Source organism: Leucoraja erinacea, chromosome 2, assembly GCF_028641065.1.
Source record: "Leucoraja erinacea ecotype New England chromosome 2, Leri_hhj_1, whole genome shotgun sequence".
Lineage (NCBI taxonomy): Eukaryota > Metazoa > Chordata > Chondrichthyes > Rajiformes > Rajidae > Leucoraja > Leucoraja erinaceus.
Window position 1 is genome coordinate 31756023 of NC_073378.1, and position 27293 is coordinate 31783315.

Genomic DNA, 27293 nt, shown 5'->3' on the forward strand with positions numbered 1-27293 from the left:
ACATTACAGTTTAAACATGTGAATGAAATAAAATACCAGAGCTAAAGGAGGCTACAGATTTTTGGTTATTGAGTAGAGCTACTGCTCATGGAAAAAAACTGTTTTTATGTCTGGCTGTGGCAGCTTTGACAGTCCGGAGTCGCCTTCCAGAGGGAAGTGATTCAAAGAGTTTGTGGGCAGGGTGAGAGGGTCAGAGATGATCTTGCCTGCTCGCTTCCTGGCCCTTGCAGTGTACAGTTCATCAATGGGGGGGAAGGTTGCAGCCAACAACCTTTTCAGCCGATTGAATGATTCATTTCATGTGAGGTGGCCCAGTGGCACTTGTATGACAAGGGTCTCGACCTGAAACGTCACCGATCCATGTTCTCCACAGATGCTGCCTGGCATGCCGAGTTAATGTCAAGTTGTGAATCTTTGGGATTCTCCGCCACAGAAGCTGGAGGAAGCCAATTCACTGGGTGTACTCAAGAGCGAGTTAGATACAGTTCTTAGTCCTAACAATATCAAAGGATATGGGGAGAAAGCAGGAACGGGGTACTGATTTGGGATGATCAGCCTTGATCATATTGAATGGCGGTGCTGGCTCGAGGGAGCAAATGGCCTACTCCTATTTTCTATGTTGCTAGATACTATAACAATGTTTAAGAAACATTTAGACAGGTACATGGATCGGATCGGACAGGTTTAGAGGGATTTGGACCCGAACGCAGGCAGGTGGGCCTAGTATAGCTGGGGCATGTTGGCCAGTGTGGGCTGAAGGACCTGTTTTCACGCTGTATGGCTCCATGTGTAGTCACTTTCAGGGACCTCTGCTGCACTACCCAGCATCTGCGGTTCTTTGGTGTTAGTTATAGGTGTGGTATATATATCATACGGTCAATTTCCGATATCTACAGATCCTCACATAACGATTTTTTGTTTTTTAGGAATCTTGCTCCTGTGCTGGATAATATTGTACATATGATTCAGGATGAAGAATCGGTAAGTTTTTGTGCCAATATTTGACTTATTCCGATGAATAGATTATTGTACGTGAGTTTGCCTTGATTGTAGTCAGTTTCATTTCGAGATTCAATGTAGAAACAGGCCCCTCGGCCCACCGAGTCCGCACCGACCAGTGATCCCCACACATTAACACTATCCTACACACACTGGGGACAATTTACATTTACAACAAGCCTACATTACATTATCCTACAAACCTACATATTCACTTAACCTCACAGCAGTTCAGTTAAGTTCTGAGATGCCGAGTCTCATTAAATTTCAAACTTCACGCCGGTTCTGCATTAAATCTAAACGACTCCAAAAGTCTTTATATTTAAATCTTGCTCAATGTTCTTGCATTCAATATCAAAATGTTTCAAAACCCAGAACTAATTTGCCACTTTTCTCTGCAGCAGTTTAGTTTTGTTTACTATATGAGCAGAATTAGGCCATTCGGGCCATCGTGTCTACTCCGCCATTCAATCATGGCTGATCTATCTTTCCCTCTCAACCTTATTGTGCCTTATCCCCGTCAGTTAAGGGCCTGTCCCACGAGCATGCGACCTGCATGCGGCAAGCACGACCTAAAGGGCCGGTCCCACCAGCATGCGCCTGCATGCGGCAAGCGCGACCTAACGTGGTCGCTTGAGCCGTACGGCCTCGCGGGGCCGGTCCCACTTCGATCGCCGGAGCCGTATGGAGTTGTGCGGAGCTGGTCCCGACATCGAGCGGGCCTCCGAAAAACTGACCGTGTTTAAAAATTCTGCGTGGCAACAGCCTGCCGGCCCGCAGCCGCCTCAGCGCTGTGTCACTCACTCGACCTCCGCGTGGCTCCCGCTTCTGGTTTGGTCGCGCTTGCCGCATGCCGTACGACTCAAGTGACGTTAGATCACGCTTGCCGCATGCAGGTCGCATGTTTGTCGGACAGGTCCTTCATCAGTTCAGTTTATTGTCACGTGTGCCGAGGTACAGTGAAAAGCTTTTGTTGCGTGCTATCCAGTCAGCGGAAAGACAATACTCGATTACATTTGAGCTGGCCACAATGTGCAGATACATGATAAAGGGAAGTACATGAATAACGTTTAGGACAAGATAAAGCCAGTAAAGTTCAATCAAAGATAGTCCGAGTGTCTCCAATGAGGTAGATGGGAATCTGAAGAAGGGTCTCGACCCGAAACGTCACCCATTCCTTCTCTCCGGAGATGTTGCCTGTCCCGCTGTGTTACTCCAGCATTTTGTGTCTATTTCAAGGAAGATAGTAGTTCAGGACTGCTCTCTGGTTGCAGTTGGATGGTTCAGTTGCCTGATAACAGCTGGGAAGCTGAATCTGGAGGTGTGCGTTTTCGCACAAGTGTAATTCAAACATATTCTAAATACAGGTTTATTATTTAACTAAAAATAACACATTTACATTTTTAATTAAATTCCTCAGCATGCAGCTGTTATTATTAATGTGGTTTAATGATCCAACACGGAAGGGGTTGGAATTAATGTTAAAATAATGACATCGGTATTTTGGATAATCATTTTGTGACTCCGTGACTCAAAGACCTCTGGACAGATATAGAAACATAGAAACATAGAAATTAGGTGCAGGAGTAGGCCATTCGGCCCTTCGAGCCTGCACCGCCATTCAATATGATCATGGCTGATCATCCAACTCAGTATCCCGTACCTGCCTTCTCTCCATACCCCCTGATCCCCTTAGCCACAAGGGCCACATCTAACTCCCTCTTAAATATAGCCAATGAACTGGCCTCAACTACCCTCTGTGGCAGAGAGTTCCAGAGATTCACCACTCTCTGTGTGAAAAAAGTTCTTCTCATCTCGGTTTTAAAGGATTTCCCCCTTATCCTTAAGCTGTGATCCCTTGTCCTGGACTTCCCCAACATCGGGAACCATCTTCCTGCATCTAGCCTGTCCAACCCCTTAAGAATTTTGTAAGTTTCTATAAGATCCCCTCTCAATCTTCTAAATTCTAGAGAGTATAAACCAAGTCTATCCAGTCTTATCCAGATATATTGGTATGGGAGGGTTTGGAGCGCTATGGGCCAAATGCAGGCAAATAGCCCATGGTAGTGCAGCGGTAGAGCCATCCTTGGAAATTATCCTTGGATTGCTTTATGTTTAAGAAAGACCTGCAGATGCTGGAAAAATCGAAGGTAGACAGAAAATGCTGGAGAAACTCAGCGGGTGTGGCAGAATCTCTGGAGAGAAGAAATAGGCAACGTTTTGGGTCGAGACCCTTCTCCTATTTCCTTCTCACCATAGATGCTGCCTCACCCCGCTGAGTTTCTCAAGAATTTTTGGTCTACCTTGGATTGCTTTAGTGTCGTTTAGTTGAGACAGCGTGGAACCAGGCCCTTCGGCCCACCGAGTCCGCACCAACCAGCGATCCCCGCACACTAACACAATCCTACACACACTAGGGACAATTTACATTTATACCCTGCCAATTAACCTGCAAACCTGTACGTCTTTGGAGTGTGGGAGGAAACCAGAGATCCCGGAGTAAACCCACGCAGGTCACAGGTATAACGTACAAACTCCATACAGACAGCACCTGTCGTCATGATCGAACCCGGGTCTCTGGCCCTGTAAGGCAGCAACTCTGCCGTAAATGTAAAAATACATTTTTACAGTCTTTACGCTGATTAGAAAGCATGCGACAAAAAGCTTTTCACTGTACCTTGGTACATGTGACAGTAAAATAAACTAATGAGGATGTTGCCAGGACTCGAGGGCCTGAGCTACAGGGAGAGGTTGAGCAGGCTTGGACTCTATTCCTTGGAACGCAGGAGGATGAGGGGTGATCTTATAGAGGTGTATAAAATCATGAGAGGAATAGATCTCACGGAGTCTCTTGCCCAGAGTTGGGGAATCAAAGACCAGACGACATAGGTTCAAGGTGAAGGGGGGAAGATTTAATAGGAATCTGAGGGGTAACTTTTGTCACATAGGTTTAAGGCGAGGGGGGGAAAGATTTAATAGGAGCCTGAGGGGTAACGTTTTCATGCAAAGGGTGGTGGGTGTGTGGAACGAGCTGCCGGAGGACATAGTTGAGGCAGGAACTATTGCAACATTTTAGAAACATTTAGACAGCTACATGGATAGGACAGGTTTGGAGGGATATGGGACAAGCTCAGGGACATTGTTGGTCGGTGTGGGCAAGTTGGGCTGAAAAGCCTGTTTCCACACTGTATCATTCTATGACTCTAAACTAAACTGCTACAGTACAACATAAATGACATTTGGACAGGTACATGGATATGAAAGGTTCGGGATTTCGGCCAAACTCAGGCAGGTGGGACCAACGTAGATGGGGCATCTTGGTCAGTGCGGGCAAAGTTGGGCCGAAGAGATGCAAGACCTGTCCCTTTACCCCCCCTCCCCCCCACCCCCGACTCCATCCAAGGACCCATTCAACTGCACCTCCTCCAACCTCATCTACTGCATCCGCTGTTCCAGGTTTCAACTTCTCTACATCGGCGAGACCAAGTGCAGGCTCGGCGATAGTTTCACTGAACACCTCCGCTCAGTCCGTCTTAACCTACCTGATCTCCCGGTGGCTCAGCACTTCAACTGCCCCTCCCATTCCCAATCTAACCTTTCAGTCCTGGGCCTCCTCCATTGTCAGAGTGAGGCCCAGCGCAAATTGGAGGAACAACATCTCATATTTTGTTTGGGTAGTTTACACCTCAGCAGTATGAACATTGACTTCTCTAACTTCAGGTAGCCCTTGCTCTCTCTTTCCATCCCCTCCCCCTTCCCAGTTCTCCCACCAGTCTTACTGTCTCCGACTACATTCTATCTCTGTCCCACTCGCTTCCCTGACATCAGTCTGAAGAAGGGTCTCAACCTGAAATGTCGCCCATTCCTTCTCTCCAGAGATGCTGCCTGTCCCGCTGAGTTACTCCAGCATTTTTGTCTATCCTCCACCCTGTATCACTCTGTGCCTCTGTGGCCCTTACCGTGGTAGAATCTGTGTGATCATCAACTTCCGTGGAGCATGCAGGACTGGAATGGAAACCATTAATCCTCTTTCCCCAAGGGACAGAGTGAGAACCAGCAGCCTGCTTATCCATGCACTAAAACGTGGAGTATTTATAGTTTAAGAAAATCACGAGTCAGAAAGTAGGGAAGTATTGATTAATGCTTATCTTTTTCCATGCAGTTAAATTATCCGAACAACTTCATGTTCATAAATTATAGGAGCAGAATTAGGCCATTCGGCCCATCGCGTCTACTTCTCCATTCTATCATGGCTGATCTATCTCTCCCTCTTAACCCCATTCTCCTGCCTTCTCCCCACAACCCCTGACACCCGTACTAATCAAGAATCTATCTATCTCTGCCTTAAAGGTATCCACTGACTTGACCTCCACTACCGTCTGTGGCAAAGAATTCCACAGATTCACCACCCTCTGACTAAAGAAATTCGTCCTCATCTCCTTTCTAAAGGGCCTGTCCCACTTGGCGATTTTTTTTGGCGACTACCGGGATTATTGACTGATTTATCAGGTCACTGACGTGGCATGATGACGTATAACGCACAGTGACGACTTATGACGCACGTGTTTTTTTCAAGTGCTGCAACATTTTTTTTGTCGCTGCTGGATTTTGAAATGTTCAAAATCTTTTGGCAACACTAATATGACGGCGAGAAAATCGCCAAGTGGGACAGGCCCTTAAAGGTGTCCTTTAATTCTGAGGCTGTGACCTCTGGTCCTGGACTCTCCCACTAGTGGAAACATCCTCTCTACATCCACTCTATCCAGGCCTTTAACTATTGTGTAAGTTTCGATAGTGCTCTGTAACTTCAGGATACTAATATTCATTTTAATTTTTAGGAAATTATTGAATAGTCCTTTTAATGCTGCCAGGGCATGGTGACATTTTACCAGCAGCTTATTGTGTTAATATGCCTGTAAAACTGCAGCAATTACTAATTTCATTCTTCAGATTCAGATTAGATTCAGATTCAACTTTAATTGTCATTGTCAGTGTACAGTACAGAGACAACAAAATGCATTTAGCATCTCCCTGGAAGAGCGACATAGCATATGATTTGAATAAATATTTACATTAGCATATATACAGACATAGTGATTTTTCCTGTGGGAGGAGTGTACGGGGGGGGGGGGGGGGGGGGGATTGGCAGTCACCGAGGTACGTTGTTGAGTAGAGTGACAGCCGCCGGGAAGAAGCTGTTCCTGGACCTGCTGGCCTGGCAACGGAGAGACCTGTAGCGCCTCCCGGATGGTAGGAGGGTATGTGGAGAGGATGTTTGCACTTGTGGGAGCATCTAGGACCAGAGATCACAGCCGCACAATTACAGGACGTTCCTTTCGGAAGGAGATGAGGAGGAATTTCATTAGTCAGAAGGTGACGAATCTGTGGAATTCATTTGCCACAGAAGGCTGTGGAGGCCAATGGATATTTTTAATGTAGAGATAGATAGATTCTTCATTAGTACTGGTGTCAGGGGTTATGGGGAGAAGGCAGTAGAATGGGGTTAGGAGACAGAGATAGATCAACTAGGATTGAATGGCGGAGTAGACTTGATGGGCCAAATGGTCTCATACTGATTCTATCTTATGACCTCATGTCGATTCACATGATAATTAAATACTCTTGACTCCTGCTATAAACTTTTCTAAGTTTGCCAAGGGTTAAACTCTGATCTCAAACTATTTATGGCAGACTTTGTGTTTTAGTGTGCCACTTTCCTAGCCATTTAGTTAATTGGAAAGAAGTAATGAATTTGGCCAGAAAGGAACACGTGATCAAATATTTTTTTAATTTTATAAGAGTGGCAGTTTTAGTTATTAACATTAGTTATTAGACCCGTGATATATCTTGGCACTAAAATGATGTCCTTTTTCTGTGCACTGTGGACAACCTAATTATGTTGTGTCGGAAGGAACTGCAGATGCAGGCTTACTCTGAAGATAGATACAAAATGCTGGAGTAACTCAGACAACATCTCTAGAGAAAAGAAATGGGTGACGTTCCAGGTCAAGACCCTTCTTCAGATGGAGAGTCACGGGGAGAGGGAAACTAGAGATACGAAAAGGTTTAGAGCAAATCAGAGACGGCACCAACGACCAAGGAAAGGTAGAGCCCACAATGGTCCATTGTTGGCTGTGGTCGAGGTGATAATGAGGGGATACGAACAGTGAAACTAGACGACGACTGGGGTGGGGGAGGGGACAGGGAGAGAAGGAATGCAAGGACTATCTGTAGTTAGAGAAGTCAATGTTCATACCGTTGGGGTGTAAGCTGCCCAAGCGAAATAGGAGGTGCTGTTCCTCTAATTTGCGCTGGGCCTCACTCTGACAGTGGAGGAGGCCCAGGACAGAAAGGTCATCGTGGGAATGGGAGGGGGCGGTAAAGTGTTTGGCAACCGGGAGATCAGGTAGGCCAAGGCGGGCTGAGCAAAGGTGTATAGAAACATAGAAAAAAAGTGCAGGAGTAGGCCAGTGGGCCCTTCAAGCCAGCACCGCCATTCAATGTGATCACGGCTGATCAGCCACAATCAATACCCCGTTCCTGCTTTCTCCCCATACCCTAAGAGCTAAATCTAACTCCCTCTTGAAAATATTTATGCATAGCCTTTTCTTTTACTGGGTAGCAGGCAAAAAAAAAAGCTTTTCACTGTGCCTCGGTGCACACAACATTAACCAACCAAATGTAAATAAAGCTGATTGCATTTTCTCTCATTCCATGTGTAGCCCCTGGAATCGCTCTCTCTTGCCGATTCGAAGCTGAAGACCGAGTTGACGATAATAATTAATGCACTGGGAAGCAACTCCTCGTTAACCAAGGTGGACATTAGTGGCAACGGAATGGGAGATATTGGTGCCAAGATGTTGGGGAAAGCCCTGCAGATCAACACCAAGCTCAGGTAACAATTGCAGACCGCTAATGATTTTCATTCTGGTCAAGGGCCTGTCCCACTTGGCGATTATTTTTTGACGACTGTCGGCAACATTGACTGACGTATCACGTCACCGAAATATATGCGGCGTGACGCAGCGTGATGACGTATTGACGCGCTGTTGAACGATGAGACCCACACACAGCGATTATAACTCAGTCTTTATTACAGTACCAGCGGAGGGAACATAACATGCTTTCGTCCCCGCGGTCTGCATCAAATCTAATGAGAGACTGAAGGGCCCTGTCCCACTGTACAAGTTCATTCAAGAGCTCTCCTGAGTTTAAAAAAAAAATCTAACTCGTGGTAAGCATGTAGAATGAATGTAACGGGTACGTCGGAGCTCGGGACCTCTCTTAGCGGCTTGTAACGCTAACGGCAGGTACTCGGGAAACGCGGTAAGCTCGGGAAGACTTGTGAAGATTTTTCAACATGTTTCAAATGTCCACGAGAGCCCCGAATACCCACGAACAGCTATTACCGTAATTCTCCGAGTTCGAATCAGGGGAAACTCGGGGGAACTCTTGAATTAGCTCGTACAGTGGGACAGCCCCTTAACTAACAGGGCCGGTGTGTCCAGGGTAGGGATGAAGATCTGGACTGGACTACATAAGGAATGGGCAGCATGCATAATCTGCGTGGCGATATATGTATAGTTAAGACACACAAATCTACACGCGCGGTGTCTCCAAGTGTCGCAACATTTGTTTTGTCACCGCTGGATTTTGAAATGGTCTAAATCTTTCGGTGACCCTGATACGTCAATCAATGACGGCGGCAGTCACCGAAAAAATCACCAAGTGGGACACGCCCTTTATTCCGGTTATTTTGCTACATGTGTTCATCAGTTTAGTCTCGTTTATAGATACAGATACAAATGGGTTCTGCCGAACATTGAGACCAAAACATTCAAGCCTTGAATCTCACAACATTGTACACAATAAAGCAAAATAGTTTAGTTTAGTTTAGAGATAGAGCGCAGAAACAGGCCCTTCGGCCCACCGAGTCTGCACCGACCAGCGATCCCCGCACATTAACACTACCCCACACACACTAGGGACTATTTTATACATACACCAAGCCAATTAACCTTCAAACCTGTACGTCTTTGGAGTGTGGGAGGAAACTGGAGCTCCCGGAGAAAACCCATGCAGGTCACAGGGAGAACGTACAAACTCCGTATAGATAGCACCCATAGTCAGGAGCGAACCAGGGCCTCTGGCCATTGTGCTGCCCTTGTCATAAGAGCATATTTTAATCTGCTAACCTTGTAGAGTATTCACATAACAACGAGAGAAGTAAAGGCAAGTTTATTGCGGGCGGCACGGTGGTGCAGCGGGCAGAGTTGCTGCCTTACAGCGCCACAGACCCGGGTTCGATCCTGACTGCGGGTGCTGTCTGTACAGAGTTTGTACGTTCTTCCCGTGGCCTGTGTGGATTTTCTCCAGGAGCTCCGGTTTCCTCCCACACTCCAAAGACATCCAGGTTTGTGGGTTAATTGACATGTGTACATTGTAAATTGTCCCTCATTTGTGTAGGATAGTGTTTGTGTGCGGGGATCGCTGGTCGGCACGGACACGATGAGCCAAAGGGCCAGTTTCCACACTATATCTTTAAAGTCTAAAGTCTATTGTAAATTACTGTGAAAATCTTGCTTGCAACTGCATCAGGGGCATCTAGACTCAGACAACACACAGAACATGTTAAAATGTAATGTTAAAATTGTACAAGGCATTGGTGAGGCCAATTCTGGAGTATGGTGTACAATTTTGGTCGCTTAATTATAGGAAGGAGGTGAACAAAATAGAGAGAGTACAGAGGAGATTTACTAGAATGTTGCCTGGGTTTCAGCAACTAAGTTACAGAGAAAGGTTGAACAAGTTAGGGCTTTATTCTTTGGAGCGCAGAAGGTTAAGGGGGGACTTGATAGAGGTTTTTAAAATGATGAGAGGGATAGACAGAGTTGACGTGGAAAAGCTTTTCCCACTGAGAGTAGGGAAGATTCAAACAAGGGGACATGACTTGAGAATTAAGGGACTGAAGTTTAGGGGTAACATGAGGGGAACTTCTTTACTCAGAGAGTGGTGGCTGTGTGGAATGAGCTTCCAGTGAAGGTGGTGGAGGCAGGTTTGTTTTTATCATTTAAAAATAAATTGGATAGTTATATGGACGGTAAAGGAATGGAGGGTTATGGTCTGAGCGCAGGTGTATGGGACTAGGGGAGAATACGTGTTCGGCACGGACTAGAAGGGTCGAGATGGCCTGTTTCCGTGCTGTAATTGTTATATGGTTATATGGTTGACATAATTTAGTTATTTTGGTTTAGTTGAGATACAGGCGCGGAAACGGGCCCTTCAGCCCACCGAGTCCATGTCAACCAGCGATCCCCGCTCACTAACACTATCCTACACACGCTAGGAACAATTGACAATTTTATCAAGTGGGAGGAAATTGAAGATCTCGGAGAAAACCCACGCAGGTCACGGGGAGAACGTGTAAACCCCGTACAGACAGCGCCCGTAGTCAGGATCAAACATTGGTCTCTGGCGCTGTAAGCGCTGTCAGGCAGCAATGAAACCGAAGCTAATTAACTGACAAACCTATACGTCTTTGGAATTATAAATAACTGCGACCAAAGTGAAGGGCCCTTCAAACTATAAGGAATGCTGAGGAAAGGTGTCGACCCGAAACGTCACCCGTTTCTTCCCTCCAGAGAAGCTACCTGTCCCGCTGAATTACAGTACTCCAGCATTTTGTGTCTATCTTCAAACTATAAGAAGCAGCTTGTATATGAGCTGGGAGATTATGCAGTGATTTTACACCAGGGAACACCTGAATGAAGGGTTTGAGTGGTGAGGGAGAAGATTGGAATATTTAGTTCTGAGTGTGTTTGAGTCATGGGACATTGGCAGAAACTAATTAAAATCGCGGCTGATGTAGTTTAAACAGCTACTATCTTCAGTCTGCTGCTCTGGGACTTTACTATAAGACTTTAGTTTAAAGATACAGTGCGGAAACAAGCCCTTCGGCCCACCGGGCCCGCTCCGACCAGCGATCACCCTGTACACTAGCGCTATCCTACACACTAGGAACAATTTACAATCTTTAGCTTCAACTTACATCCTTAGAAAACATAGAAAATACGGGCAGGAGTAGGCCATTCGGCCCTTCGAGCCATTCAATATGATCATGACTGATCATCCAAAATCAGTACCCCATTCCTGCTTTCTCCCCATATCCCTTGATTCCATTAACCCTAAAAGCTAAATCTAACTCTCTCTTGAAATAATCCAGTGAATTGGCCTCCACTGCCTTCTGTGGCAGAGAATTCCACAGATTCATAACTCTCTGGGTGAAAACCTTTTTCCTCATCTCAGTCCCAAATGGCCTATCCCACTTATTCTTAAATTCAATTTACAATCTCTGACCAGTGATCACCCCATACACTGTCACTATCCCACACACTAGGGAGAATTTACAATCTTTAACCTCAGCTTACAATCTTTAGCTCACAGTCATGAGCTTTAGTTTAATTTAGAGATATAGCGCGGAAACGTCGGCCCACCGAGTCCGTGCCGACCAGCGATCATCCCGTACACGAGCACCATCCTACACACTAGGGATAATTTACAATCTTTAGCTTTAGTTAAGTTTAGAGATGCAGTACAGAAACAAGCCTGTCGGCCCATCGAGTCCGCACTGGCCAGCGATCCCCGCACACTAACACTATCCTACACACACAAGGGACATTTTACAATTTTTGCAGAGGCCAATGAACCAACAATGCCGCACATCTTTGGAGTGTGGGAGGAAACCGGAGCACCCGGAGAAAACCCACGCAGTCACAGGGAGAACGTGCAAATTCCATACTGGCAGCACCCGTGGTCAAGATCGAACCTGGGTCTCTGGCTCTGTGAGGCAGCAACTCTACTGCTGCGCCACCGTGCCGTCCACATTGGAGCCTGCACTCAGGTGGAGGGGAGACTTGGTGGAAGTTCATCAGGCACGGTGGAGCTGCGTTAGAGTTGCTGCCTTTACAGCGAATGCAGCACCGGAGACCCGGGTTCGATCCCGACTACGGGTGCTGTCTGTACGGAGATTGTACATTCTCCCTGTGACCTGCGTGGGTTTTCTCTGAGATCTTCGGTTTCCTCCCACACTCAAAGGACGTATCCACATCAATACTGAACCCCCAATACCATGTGCTTTAAGTTTGTATACTAATCTCTTATGTGGGACCTTGTCGAAAGCCTTCTGAAAGTCCAGATATAACACATCCACTGGTTCTCCCTTATCCACTAGTTACATCCTCGAAAAATTCTATAAGATTTGTCAGATATGATTTACCTTTCATAAATCCATGCTGACTTTGTCCAATGACTTCACCACTTTCCAAATGTGCTGCTATCCCATCTTTAATAACTGATTCTAGCAGTTTCCCCACTACCGATGTTAGACTAACTGGTCTGCAATTCCCCGTTTTCTCTCTCCCTCCCTTTTTAAAAAGTGGGGTTACATTAGCTACCCTCCAATCCTCAGGAACTACTCCAGAATCTAAAGAGTTTTGAAAAATTATCACTAATGCATCCACTATTTCTTGGGCTACTTCCTTAAGTACTCTGGAATACAGCCTATCTGGCCCTGGGGATTTATCGGCCTTTAATCCATTCAATTTACCTAACACCACTTCCCGGCTAACCTGGATTTCACTCAGTTCCTCCATCTCATTTGACCCCCGGTCCCCTGCTATTTCCAGCAGATTATTTATGTCTTCCTTAGTGAAGACAGAACCAAAGTAGTTATTCAATTGGTCTGCTATGTCCTTGTTCCCCATGATCAATTTACCTGTTTCTGGCTGCAAAGGGACCTACATTTGTTTTAACTCATCTCTTTCTCTTCACATATCTATAAAAACTTTTGCAGTCAGTTTTTATGTTCCCTTCCAGTTTTCTTTCATAATTTATTTTCCCTTTCCTAATTAAGCCCTTTGTCCTCCTCTGCTGGACTCTGAATTCCTCCCAGTCCTCTGGTAGGCTGCTTTTTCTGGCTAATTTGTATGCTTCATCTTTTGTTTTGATACTATCCCTGATTTCCCTTGTTATCCACGGATGCACTACCTTTCCTGATTTATTCTTTTGCCAAACTGGGATGAACAATTGTTGTAGCTCGTCCATGCAGTCTTTAAATGCCTTCCATTGCATATCCACCGTCAACCCTTTAAGAATCAATTGCCAATCTATCTTGGCCAATTCACGTCTCATACCCTCAAAGTTACCTTTCTTTAAGTTCAGGACCCTTGTTTCTGAATTAACAATGTTACTCTCCATCCTAATGAAGAACTCAACCATATTATGGTCACTCTTGCCCAAGGGGCCACGCACAACAAGACTGCTAATTAACCCTTCCTCATTACTCAATACCCAGTCTAGAATAGCCTGCTCTCTCGTTGGTTCCTCTACATGTTGGTTTAGAAAACTATCCCGCATACATTCCAAGAAATCCTCTTCCTCAGCACCCTTGCCAATTTGATTCACCCAATCTATATGTAGATTGAAGTCACCCAATATAACTTTTTTGTTGCACGCATTTCTAATTTCCTGTTTGATGCCATCCCCAACTCCACTACTACTGTTAGGTGGCCTGTACACAACTCCCACTAGCGTTTTCTGCCCCTTAGTGTTTCGGAGCTCTACCCATATCAATTCCACATCCACCAAGCTAATGTCCTTCCTTTCTATTGCGTTAATCTCCTCTCTAACCAGCAACACTACCCCACCTCCATTTCCTTTCTGTCCATTCCTCCTGAATATTGAATATCCCTGGATGTTCAGCTCCCAGCCTTGGTCACCCTGGAGCCATGTCTCCGTGATCCCAACTATATCATAATCATTAATAGCTATCTGCACATTCAACTCATCCACCTTATTACGAATGCTCCTTGCATTGAGACACAAAGCCTTCAGGCTTGTTTTTACAACACTCTTACCCCTTATACAATTATGTTGAAAAGTTGCCCTTTTTGATTTTTGCCTGGGATTTGTCTGCCTGCCACTTTTACTTTTTACCTTGCTACCTATTGCTTCTACCCTCATTTTACACCCCTCTGTCTCTACGCTCACACATTTAAGAAACGCTGCAGAATATTCATCCCCTTCTTTCCGACATCGTTTGTGCCGACATGCACTACCACTTCCAGCTGTTCACCTTCGCCCTTGAGGATTTTCTGCACTCTGTCCGTGACATCCTGGATCCTGGCACCGGGAAGGCAGCACACCATCCTCGAATCCCACCTGTTGCCGCAGAAACCCCTGTCCGTACCTCTCACAATGGAGTCTCCCACTACAATGGCGTTGCCTGATGTTGGCCTCTTTGGTTTTGGCTCAACAGCCCTCTTTGCTTCGAAAGCCAGTCCGCCGCTCAGTGTAATAACGTCTTCTGTCCCGACAGCTTCTAAGTGGGTGAACCTGTTCACAAGAGGTACAACACCCGGGGACGTTTGCATTCCATGCTTCCCACCCTTGTTCACCATCACCCACCTTCTCTCTTCCAGTACCATAGGTGTAACAATCTTGCTGTAGGACTTGTCGAGGAACGACTTCGTTTCTCGGACGAACCTGAGGTCATCCACTTGCTTCTCCAGTTCCCCAACACGGTCCTTCAGGAGCTCTACCTGGATGCACTTCTCACATTTGTACATAGAAACATAGAAAATAGGTGCAGGATGAGGCCATTCGGCTCTTCGAGCCAGCACCGCCATTCATTGTGATCATGGCTGATCGGCCCCAATCAATAACCCATGCCTGCCTTCTCACCATATCCCTTGATTCTACTAGACGCTGGAGCTCAATTTAACTCTCTCTTAAATCCATCCAGTGATTTGGCCTCCACTGCCTCTGTGGCAGGTTCTCTACCGCTGCGCCACCATGCCGCTCCGTTGCGACAAGATTCTATGAGCTCTGAACAGGTATCGAAGTGTTTGACTGACATGCTGTTGTCTCTGTTTCAACAGGACGGTGATCTGGGACAAGAACAATATCACCGCTCAGGGCTTCCAGGACATAGCCGTGGCTCTGGAAAAGTAGGTGACACGGGCAGCCTTTTCTTCCTTTGGAGCTGTGAGCTCATGAGTGCGACCGGTTTGGTGATTGTGCATCTACCCCTGAGCTACACTGTTGAGTCAGTGCGGGCTCCCCGAGCAATCCCGTCAGGGGAGTCCAGAACCAGGGGCCACAGTTTTAAGATTAAAAGGGGTAGGCCATTTGGAACGGAGATGAGGAAACACTTTTTCACCCAGAGAGTTGTGAGTCTGTGGAATTCCCTGCCTCAGAGGGCAGGGGAGGACGTACAAACTCCGCACAGACTGCACCTGTAGTCGGAATCGAACCCGGGTCTCTGGCACTGCATCTGTTGCAAGGCAGCAACACTACCGCTGCGCCACCGTGACCGCCCTAAAATTCATACGGTCATAAGTTGATAGCAGAATTAGGCCATTCGGCCCATGAAGTCAACTCTTGGCTGCTCTGTCTCTCCCTCCTAACCCCATTCTCCTGCTGCTCTCCCCGTAACCTCTGACACCTGTACTAATCATGTGGGGGGAAGGGAGCTGAGAACAGGGTAGGGGGGTGGGTGGGGTGTGATGTTGCCACGTACGGCGGCAGGCAAAGGTGAGGACTATGCGGTGAACTTTTGTAACTTTGGCAGCGGACCCGGTAGAAAGATCCGTGGGGAGGTGAGGGGGGTGTCTCACTGTCTCAGCTGCAGGAGGTGCCCCCTCCCCCGGGGAACGAGGGCTGGAGGGGGCTGGCGTGGAGATGGTTCGCTGGATGACCTGGAATGGTTTAGTTTGGAGATATAGCGCAGAAACAGGCCATTCGGCCCACTGAGTCCGCGCCAGCCAGCCATCTAGCACACTAACACTATCCCACACACACTAGAGACAGTTTACAATTTTACCGAAGCCAATTAGCCAACAAAACCCGCACGTCTTTTGAGTGTGGGAGGAAACCGGAGCACCCGGGGGAAACCCACGCAGGTCACTGGGAGAAAGTGCAAACTCCGTGCAGACAGCACCCGTAGTCAGGATCGAGCCCGGGTCTCTGTAATTGTATGGCGGCAACTCTATCACTGCACCACCATGCTGCCCTTAATACTGAAACTTGTCTGTTGGTCAGGGACAATTGTTTTTGTTTTCATGAATTAGTTGAAAGTTGAATTTGATCTTGCAGGTTTTTTAAAAGTATTTACCAGTAGTTCCTTGATTCAGTCGAAGCTCCACGATAAACATTAAAAATGCGTTCACTAATCTACACTTACCGCATCTGTTTCCTTTAAGGTAATGCAAACATCTCCATAGTCAAGAATAAGAATAAGGGAAGGTGGAAAGGTGGAGTTCATTGTTTTTAATTTTTGAGAGATACAGAGCGGAAACAGGCTCTTCGGCCCAGCGAGTCCGCACCGGCCAGCGATCCCCGCACACTAACACTATCCTACACATGCAAGGAACAATTTTACATTCATACCAAGCCAATTAACCTACAAACTTGTACATCTTCAGAGTGTGGGGATGTTAGCTGTGGGATAGGTGAAAGTGAGTGATACAGACACAGAAACTCAACAGGACAACAGTGAACCTGTATTGCCACCAGGGAAGGGGGAGAGATGGAGAGAGAGGTGATGCAAGGGTTTACTTGAAGGTAGAGAAATCAATATCCATACTGGAGTAACTCAGCGGGACAGGCAGCATCTCTGGAGAGAAGGAATGGGTGACGTTTCAGGTCGAGACCCTTCTTCAGACTGAGAGTCAGGGGAAATGGAGATATAGATGGTGATATAGAGACATATAGTACGAACGAAACATATGCAAAGAAAGTAACAATGATAAAGGAGACAGGTTATTGTTAGCTGTGGGCGAGGTGAAAACAAGTTACCGACAATGAGACTCAACAAGACGACTTGAAGCTGGTGCAATGTATTGGGTGGGGGAGGGACGGTTGCCAGGGTTTTGTGAAGTTGGAGAAATCAATAGTCACACCGCTGGGGTGCAAGCTGTCCAAGTGAAATATGAGGTGGTGTTCCTCCCATTTGCTTTGGGCCTCACTCTGACAGTGAAGGAGGCCCAGGACAGAAAGGTCAGTGTGGGAATGGGAGTTTATCTTCCCCCCCCCCCCCGACATCTATCATACAGGCACATAATCATTTTATTCAAAGGATGAACACTGGAGTCATGGTACTAGTGTTCGGGGATCGCTGGTCGGCGCGGACTCGGTGGGCCGAATGGCCAGTTTCCGCGCTGTATCTCTAAAACTAAACTATTTCAAAGAGAAGAATTTATTTTCTTTCAGTTCAGTTTAGTTTATTGTCACGTGTACCAAAGTACAGTAAAAAGCTCTTGTTGCGTGCTAACCAGTCAGCGGAAAGACAATACATGATCACAGTCGAGCCACTCAGACACATGATAAGGGAATAACGTTTAGTGCAAGGGCAAGACAGTCAAGTCCGATCAAGGATCGTCTGATAATTGTTCAGGGCTGCTCTCTGGTTGCGGTAGGTTGGTTCAGGGTGGAATTTCATACCAAATGGAGTTTTACTTATCATATTTACTTATTTACTTATGATGGAGTTTTGAAGGATGAGGGGGAATCTTATAGAAGCATATAAAATTATAAAAGGACTGGACAAACTAGATGCAGGAAAAATGTTCCCAATGTTGGGCGAGTCCAGAACCAGGGGCCACAGTCTTAGAATAAAGGGGAGGCCATTTAAGACTGAGGTGAGAAAAAACGTTTTCACCCATAGAGTTGTGAATTTGTGGAATTCCCTGCCACAGGAGGCAGTGGAGGCCAAATCACTGGATGGATTTAAGAGAGAGTTAGATAGAGCTCTAGGGGCTAGTGGAAACAAGGGATATGGGGAGAAGGCAGGCATGGGTTATTGATTGGGGACAATCAGCCATGATCACAATGAATGGCGGTGCTAGCTCGAAGGGCCGAATGGCCTGCTCCTGCACCTATTTTCTATGTTTCTATCTAGAATTCTTGATCCAACTCCTTTTCCAATGTTATTAGAGGTCTTTGTGAACATGTTTCATCTGTAATAGAAGGAAGATTATTTATTGCAAAGCCTTTCAGATCAAAGCACTTCACGACCATCAAATTCCTTTTGAAGTGCAGTCACTGGTGTACGGGGGGGGGGGGGGGGGGCATCAATAGATAATTCTATTCTGCAACGACACACTAACTACTGCCAGATAATAAATATTGGTCCAATTTCTCGAGGGATAAACGTGTGTTGAAACACCAGGAAGAGTCTTAAAATAGAGTTGCTGCCTCACAGCGCCACATATCAATATCAGGCCTGGATAGAGTGGAGGTGGAGAGGATGTTTCCACTGGTGGGAGAGACACAGAGGTCACAGCCTCAGAATTCAAGGACGTTCCTTTAGGAAGGAGATGAGGACGAGTTTCTTTAGTCAGCGGGTGGCGAATCTGTCGATTTCTTTGCCACAGCAGGCTGTGGAGGCCAAGTCAATGGATATTTTTAAGGCAGAGATAGATAGATTCTTGATTAGTGCTGGTGTCAGAGGTTATGAGTAGGAGAATGGGGATGGGAGGGAGAGATAGATCTGCCATGATTGAATTGCGGAGTAGACTCGATGGGCCGAATGACCTACAGTAATTCTGCTCCTATCACTTATGAACGTGTGAACTAAACACCACCCCTGTGTTAAATGCAAGTTGGGTTACTCTGGAAGTTGAAAGGAAGGCTTTGGAGGATACAGATAGAGTCATGTTAAGAATAAGAGGTTGGCCATTTAGGACTGAGATGAGGGGTAACTTCTTCACCCAGAGAGTTGTGAATCTGTGGAATTATCTGCCACAGAAGGCAGTGGAGGCCAATTCATTGGATGTTTTCAAGAGAGATTTAGAGTTAGCTCTTAGGGCTAAAGGAATCAAGGGATATGGGGAGAAAGCAGGAAGAGGGTACTGAGTTTAGATGATCAGCCATGATCACATTGAATGGCGGTGGTGGCTCGAAGGGTCAAATGGCCTACTCCTGCACCTATTTTTCTATGTGTTTAATAGTCATATAGCGTGGAAAGGCCCTTTGGCCTAACTTGCTGATGTCGACCGGGGAGCACGGTGGCACAGCGATAGAGTTGCTGCCTTACAGAGTCCCGGCTTCGATCCGGACTACGGGTGCTGTCTGTATGGAGTTTGTACATTCTCCCCGAGACCCGTGTGGGTTTTCTCCGGGTGCTCCAATTTCCTCTCACTTTTTGTAGGTTAATTGGCTTCTGAAATAGTAAAATTATCTCTAGTGTTAAGTGTGCGGGGTGATCGCTGGTCAGCACAGACTCGGTGGGCCGAAGGGCCCGTTTCCGCGCTGTATCTCTAAAGGGCCTGTCCCACTTATGAGATTTTTTCGGCAACTGCTGGGACCCATCATAGGTCATTACAGGTCGCCGGAAATTTTCAACATGTTGAAAATCCAGCGGTGACCAGAACAAGGTACAACTGTTTGGGCGACTACTCACAACCATACGGGCTTCACCCAGCGACATGTCGCCTGGTCGTGAGTCGTCTCCTCGTCGTCGTCTTTCTGGTCGCCGCTGAATTGTCAACATGTTGGAAATTTTCGGCGACCTATGACGGGTGCCGGCAGTCGCCGAAAAAGTCACATAAGTGGAACAGGCCCTTAAGGGGCTGTCCCACTGTACGAGCTAATTCAAGAGTTCTCCCAAGTTTCCCCTGATTCGAATTCGGAGAATTATGGTAATAGCCGCTCATAGGTACTCGGGGCTCTCGTGGACATTTTTCAACATGTTGAAAAATCTTCACAAGTCTTCACGAGCTTACCACGTTTCCCGAGTACCTGACGTTAGTGTTACGAGCCGCTAAGGAACGTCCCGAGCTCCAACGTACCCACTACGTACATTCTACGTGCTTACCACGTGTTTGATTTTTTTTTAAACTCGGGAGAGCTCTTGCATTACCTCGTACAGTGGGACAGCCCCTTAAAAGCCTCAAAGCTACAGTGTTCTGGAAGACTATGAAGAATATTAAAATGTCACCTAAACACTGCTCCTGCGATAGAAGCAAGCCGGCTTACTCTTGGAGTTGAGAGGACGATGCAAGGAGGCTTTGGAGGATACCTTGTACCTTCCAAAGAGTCCGCCAGGGACTTATACTGGAAGTTGGGACAATTTTATATTGGATAATTTTTACATTTACCAAGCCAATTAACGTACGAACCTGTACGTCTTTGGAATGTGGGAGGAAACCGAAAATTCCGGAGAAAAACCACGCTGGTCATGGGGAGAACGTACAAACTCCGTACAGACAGCACCCGTAGTCGGGATCGAACCTGGGTCACCGGCGCTGCATTTGCTGTAAGGCAGCAACTCTACCATTGCGACACGGTGACGGAAAGAGTCATTGGATCATATAGCATGGAAAGGCCCTTCGGCCCAACTTGCCCATGCTGACCAAGATGCCCCATCTATACTAGTCCCACCTGCCCGCGTTTGGCCTGTTTCCCTCTAAACCTTCCCCAACCATGTACCTGTCCAAATGTCTTTAAAACATTGTTACATCCCCTGTCTTAACTACCTCCTCTGGCATCTCATTCCACACACCCACCCTGTGTGAAAAAGTTGCCCCCCTTGGGTTGCTATTAAATCTTTCCCCTCTCACCTTAAACCTATGGCCTCTGGTTCTCGATCCCCCTCCCCTGGGCATCTACAGTATCCAATCCCCCCGTGATTTCCTACAACTCTATAAGATCACCCCTCAGCCTCCTCCGTGCCAAGGAATAGAGACCCAGCCAGATCGATAGGTGAAATGAAGACAAAAGAGAATTAATTTTTATCAATGTTGATAGAAATTAATAGAAAAGAGGACTGGTAAAAATGGCAGCTGGCCCGAGAGGTGAGATAAAATGGGGTTCAGAGAGAGCCTGCCAACTGAATACAGGGACGTTATGCCCCTTGGTCTATTAACCAGCATCTGCATTTCTTTGCTTCTGCAATAGTTTAGTTTAGTTTAGAGATATATGGCACGGAAACAGGCCCTTCGGCCCACCGGGTCCACGCCGACCAGCGATCATCGCACGTTAACACCATCCTACACACACTAGGGACAGTTTTATCAAGCCAATTAACCTACACTTGCCAGCAGCATAATCAAGGACGAGTCGCACCCTGGCCACTCCCTCTTCTCCCCTCTCCCATCGGGCAAAAGGTACAGAAATGGGAAAACTCACACCTCCAAATTCAGGGATAGTTTCTTCCCTGCTGTTATCAGACAACTGAATCATCCTACCACAACCAGAGAGCGGTCCTGAACTACTATCTACCTCATTGGTGACCCTCGGATTATCCTTGATCGGACTTTACTGGCTGTATCTTGCACTAAACGTTATACATGTTATTCCCTTTTTCATGTATCTGTGGACTGTGGACAGCTCAATTGTAATCGTGATTGTCATTCCACTGACTGTTTAGCACCCAACAGAAGCTTTTCACTGTACCTCGGTACAGGTGAAGATAAACTGAACTCAACTCATCTTGTCCTCAATGCCGTGAGTCAGATTGAGTCCACCATGTTCTGGCTCAGTTGAGTATCTACCAAAAAGGGGTTTGAACATTTATTTATCAAAGTCTTCTTGTGCAGATCCACCACCGGTTTTCCAGCACCCTTGGTTTCAGAGCCTTTCCGGATTATCCGTTTTGCCGGACCGACAGAGGTCACGGCCTCCGAGAGGAGTCCAACAGTACCGGCCGTTCCACCTAGGCCACCCGGGGGAGAGGGGGGGGGCGACATATCAGCCCGCAATGTCAGCCTCGGGGGTCGGCTATGGGAACTGATCTGCCGGCGTTCCAGAGCCCCGGCCGCAGGGAGGCAAATTCCACCCGCCGATCAGCCGCGGAAGTCCCGATAAGGTTGAGATCAGCCGCCTCACGGTGCGGTCACGGTGGCGCAGTGGTAAAGTTGCTGCCTTATAGCGAATGCAGCGCCAGAGACCCGGGTTCGATCCCGACTACGGGCGCTGTCTGTACGGAGTTTGTACGTTCTCCCCGTGACCTGCGTGGGTTTTACTCCGAGATCTTCGGTTTCCTCCCACACTCTGAGACGTACAGGTTTGTAGGTTAATTGGCTTGGTAAAAAAAAAAAGTTAAAATCGTCCCTAGTGGGTGTACGATAGCATTAATGTGTGGGGATCGCTGGTCGGCACGGACCCGGTGGGCCTGTTTCCGCGCTGTATCTCTGAAACTAAAAATAAAAAATGAAACCCGGCCTTGGCATCAGATGGGGGGGATTTCAAGTGAGATCTCGTACTTTGGTCCAGATTAAAGAGGTGCCGAACCACCAGTCGCTGGAAAATTAGAGGTTGACCTGTAATCGGGATAAGTGGTGATTGATATTAACCCCGCGATTCTGCTTTGCAGGAATTATACTCTGAGGTTCATGCCTATTCCCGTCAATGACGCTTCACAGGCATTGAAGGCTAATCCAGAAAAAACCGAGGAGGCTTTGCAAAAGGTAAACTCGTTCTCTCGCTGTTTCCATTCTGTGTCTCAAGTGACTCAGCCACAGTCTCTTACGATGGCAGCAGAAGATATCCCAACTCTGACTCCATGTAAGCCACCCGTCCTAATGGCATCTTCCCCATAGGAGGGCGGCCAAAACCGAACATGGAATAACTGCAGCCTCACCCATGTTTAGTTTAGTTTAGTTGAGAGATGCAGCGCGGAAACAGGCCCTTCAGCCCACCGAGTCCACGCCGACCAGCGATCCACGCACACTAACACTATCCTGCACACACTGAGGGCAGTTTACAATTATACCAAGCCAATTTATCTGCAAACCTGCACGTCTTTGGAGTGTGGGAGGAAACCGGAGCACCCAGGGAAAACCCACGCAGTTCACAGGGAGAACATGCAAACTCCGTACAGACAGCACCCGTGGTCAGGATCGAACCCCGGCATCTGGCACGTTAAGGTAGCAACTCTACCGCTGCGCCACCGTGCCGATCTAAATGTCTTTTGTCTTGAACAACAGGTAATGGCTCAAAATATATGGTTAGATTCCGACCACTCACACTCACCGTTATATGGCACGGTGGTGCAGCGGTAGAGATGCTGCCTCACAGCGCCAGAGACCCCGGTTCGATCCTGACCACAGGCGCTGCATTTACGGAGTTTGTACGTTCTCCCCGTGACCAGCGTAAGTTTTGCCCGGTGTGCTCCAGTTACCTCCCGCATTCCAAAATCCGTAGTTAATTGGCTTTTGGGGGTAAAAACATTGTAAATTGTCCCTGGTGTGTGTGTGTGGGATAGTGTTAATATGCGGGGATCGCCGGCCGGTGCGGACTCGGTGGGCCGAAGGGCCTGTTCTGAGCTTTTTCTCTCTAAACTAAAACTAAACTAAATCCGCAGTTCCTTGGTTCTAAATGCAGCGCCATGTTGTTTTTCCATCTTCACTGCAGATCGAGAATTATCTTCTACGGAATCATGAGACAAGGAAGTACCTCCAGGAACAGACCTACCGGCTGCAACAAGGCATCGTCACCAGTACCACCCAACAGGTATGAATGCAGTCAAACCTGCAACCACCTCACAAGCACAGTTTGCAAACGTCACACTTAGAGATACAGAGATACATGTTTTCAAGAGAGAGTTAGATTTAGCTCTTAGGGCTAAAGGAATCAAGGGGTATCAAGACTGATTTTGGGTGATCAGCCATGATCATATTGAATGGCAATGCTGGCTCGAAGGGCCGAAGGGCCGAATGGCCTCCTCCTGCACCTATTTCCTATGTCTTTGTTTCTCCAGTGCAACAGCAACCCCTTTGGCCCACCGAGTCCGCGCCGACCAGCGATCACCCCGTACACGAACACTATCCTGCACACATTTGGGACAATTTACAATTTTTACCAAAGCCAATCCACCTGCAAACCGGCACCTCTTTGGAGTGTGGGGGGAAACGGGAGCACCCGGTGAAAACCCACTCAGGTCACGGGGAGAACGTACAAACTCCGTACAGACAGCACCCGTGGTCAGGATCGAACCCATGGCCAGGATGGCGCTGTGAGGCAGCAACTCTACCGCTGCGCCACCGTGCCGCCCTTAAATAGATTTTAAAAGTAGCAATAGTTTGAAGAAAGGCACAAATTGTTGGAGTAACTCAGCGGGTCAGGCAGCATCTCTAAAGAAAATGGAATAGGCGACATTTTGGGTCGGGACTCTCCTTCAGACTCTGTTTGAAGGGATTATGCCGTTCATCCCGACTTCTTTAGGAATGCAGTTTCTAAAAGTGAATCTGAAATGATAAATTTCCAGTAACAGTACAATTGGGTCACAGAATGGAAATTGAAAGATAGACAATTTATTGGCACAGTACAGCACAGGAATTTATTCAACCCTCAATGGTTGAATATCATGCTAGGTTAAACTAATCTCCTTTGCCTGCAGATGATCCATATATTTCCATTCCTTGCACATCCGCCTGCTGTACCTGCATGCTTGCTTGAAAGTAAGCATGCAGGTTCTGCAGGCAGTGAAGAAAGCTAATTGGCCTTCATAACAAGAGGATTTGAATATAGGAGCAAAGAGGTCCTTCTACAGCTGTACAGGACACTAGTGAGACCACACCTAGAGTATTGTGTACAGTTTTGGTCTCCAAATTTGAAGAAGGACATTCGTGCTAGCGAGGGAGTGCAGCGTAGGTTCACGAGGTTAATTCCCAGGCTGGCGGGACTGTCAAATGTTGAAAGAATGGAGCGTCTGGGCTTGTGTACACTGGAATTTAGAAGGATGAGAGGGGATCTTATTGAAACATATAAGATTATTAAGGGATTGGACACGCTAGAGGCAGGAAACATGTTCCCGATGTTGGGGGAGTCCAGAATCAGGGGCCACAGTTTTAAGAATAAGGGGTTGGCCATTTATAATGTAGATGAGGAAAAACCTTTTCACCCAGTGAGTGGTGAATTTGTGGAATTCTCTGTCTCAGAAGGCAGTGGAGGTCAATTCTCTGGATGCTTTCAAGAGAGAGTTAGATAGAGCTCTTAAAAATAGCGGAATCGAGGGATATGGGGAGGCGGGAACGGGGTACTGATTGTGGATGATCATCCATGATCACAGTGAATGGTGGTGCTGGCTCGAAGGGCCGAATGGCCTGATCCTGCACCTATTGTCTATTGTCCATTGTCCATCTAAAAGCCTCTTAAACACCAATATCGTATCGGCCTACTTCAGCACTAATTAGTAACAGTGACGTTGCTTTTTAGTTCAATGAAATATGACCCTGAATTTGTGGCGCAGCGGTAGAGTTGCTGCCTCACAACGCCAGAGACCCGGGTTCGATCCCGACTACACATGCTGTCTGTACGGAGGTTGCACGTTCTCCCCGTGACCTGTGTGGGTTTTCTTCAGGTGCTACAGTTTCCTCCCACACTCCAAAGACGTGCAGGTTTGTAGGTTAATTGGCTTCTGTGAATTGTTCCTCGTGAGTAAGCTAGAACTAGTGTTTGGGGGTGGTCCGAGGGGCCTGTATTCCTACTGTATCTCTGATAAAAAGAATGACTTTTAAGGGCCAGAAGAAGGGCCTCGACCCGAAGCATCACCCATTCCTTCTCTCCAGAGATGCTGCCTGTCCCGCTGAGTTACTCCAGCATTTTATGTCTGTCCAAAGGGCCTGTCCCACTTTCACGACTTAATTCAAAACCTCTGCTGAGTTTAAAGGACCTAAAAAAAAAAAAACAAGATCGTGATAATCTACGAACGTTTACGACCTTCCACGACTATGTTCACGAACTGCTACGAGTATGTCTACGAATTCCCACGACTATTTCGATGCGCTCCTTACGAGTAAAAAGTTATTTCATCCCGAATATTTTTTTTACTCGTGGACATTTTTTATTGGGCTGCAAAAAAACATCCCGACTTACCTGATGCCACGAGTACCTACGGCTAGCATAACGAGCCGTTACGATATATCTACGAACTCCTAAACTTCAGTTTTAAATGGCCTCCCCTTTATTCTTACTATGGCCCCTGGTTCTGGACTCTCCCAACATTGTGTTGTTTTTTCTGTTTCTTGTTTTTGTGCTAAATTATATGTATGCACTGAGTACGAGCAGCTTTCAGTTTCACTGTACATGTATAGTGACAATAAATGGCATATCTCTATATCTCTACGACCTCGTTACGAACATTCTGCGAGTTTGAATCGAGGGGGAGAATTGGTGAATTACCTCGTGAAAGTGGGACAGGCCCTTAACTCAAGTGAAAGATCTTTTACTTGACTGATTTCTTGAGGTGCTGATTTGACGTGCCGATCTTGATCTTCTGAAGGCAGCCTTGAACCCAGGGTTGACGCACCACAGACCTTCACACAAACCAACCTCCCTTCCCTTGTCTCTATCTGCACTTCATGCTCTCGGCAAGGCCAGCAGCTTAATCAAAGACGGGTCGCACCCTCTCCCATCAGGCAAAAGGTACAGAAGTGTGAAAATGCACACTTCAAGATTCAGGGGCAGTCTCTTCCCAGCTGTAATCAGGCAACTGAACCATCCTGGGTTCATAGTGGGAGAGTCTAGGGCAAGAGGTCATAGCCTCAGAATTAATGGACGTTCTTTTAGGAAGGGGATGAGGAATTTCTTTAGTCAGAGGGTGGTGAATCTGTGGAATTATTTGCCACAGAATGCTTTGAGACAAAGTCGGGACATATTTAAGGCAGAGATGGATAGATTCTTGATTAGTACGGGTGTCAGAGGTAAAGGGGAGAAAGCAGGAGACTGGGGTTAGGAGGGAGAGATAGATCAGCCATGATTGAATGGTGGTGTAGACTTGATGGGCTAATTCTACTCATAGAAACATAGCAAATAGGTGCAGGAGGGGACCATTTGTCCCTTTGTGCCAGCACCGCCATTCATTGTGATCATGGCTGATCATCCACAATCAGTAACCCGTGCCTGCCTTCTCCCCATATCCCTTGATTGCACTAGCCCCGAGAGCTCCATCTAACTCTCTCTTAAATTCATCCAGTGAATTGTCCTCCACTGCCTTCTGCGGCAGAGAATTCCACAGATTCACAACTCTCTGGGTGAAAACGTTTTTTCTCATCTCAGTTTTAAATGGCCTCCCCTTTATTCTTACTGTGGCCCCTGGTTCTGGACTCGCCCAACATTGGGAACATTTTTCCTGCATCTAGCGTGTCCAGTCCTTGTAATATGTTACTATAAGTAACTCCTATCACTCATGACCTTATGATACTACCACAACCAGAGAGCGGTGCTGAACTACTAGAATCAACAATCAAGAATCAAGAGAGTTTATTGTCATATGTCCCAGATAGGACAATGAA

The 27293-nt window shown here is 46.9% G+C and overlaps 1 protein-coding gene across 4 annotated transcripts in view; it reads left to right on the plus strand.

The window, feature by feature from the left end:
* The window catches only part of LOC129708531 (F-actin-uncapping protein LRRC16A-like), a 301981-nt gene that overhangs the window by 205152 nt on the left and 69536 nt on the right, over positions 1–27293 (plus strand). For all 4 annotated transcript variants that reach the window (XM_055654335.1, XM_055654351.1, XM_055654347.1 and 1 more), the window contains exons 20-24: positions 927–981; positions 7722–7894; positions 14937–15005; positions 22373–22466; positions 23413–23511. In XM_055654335.1, coding sequence (XP_055510310.1) covers positions 927–981; positions 7722–7894; positions 14937–15005; positions 22373–22466; positions 23413–23511 — 490 coding nt within the window. The remainder of the gene's footprint in view (positions 1–926; positions 982–7721; positions 7895–14936; positions 15006–22372; positions 22467–23412; positions 23512–27293) is intronic.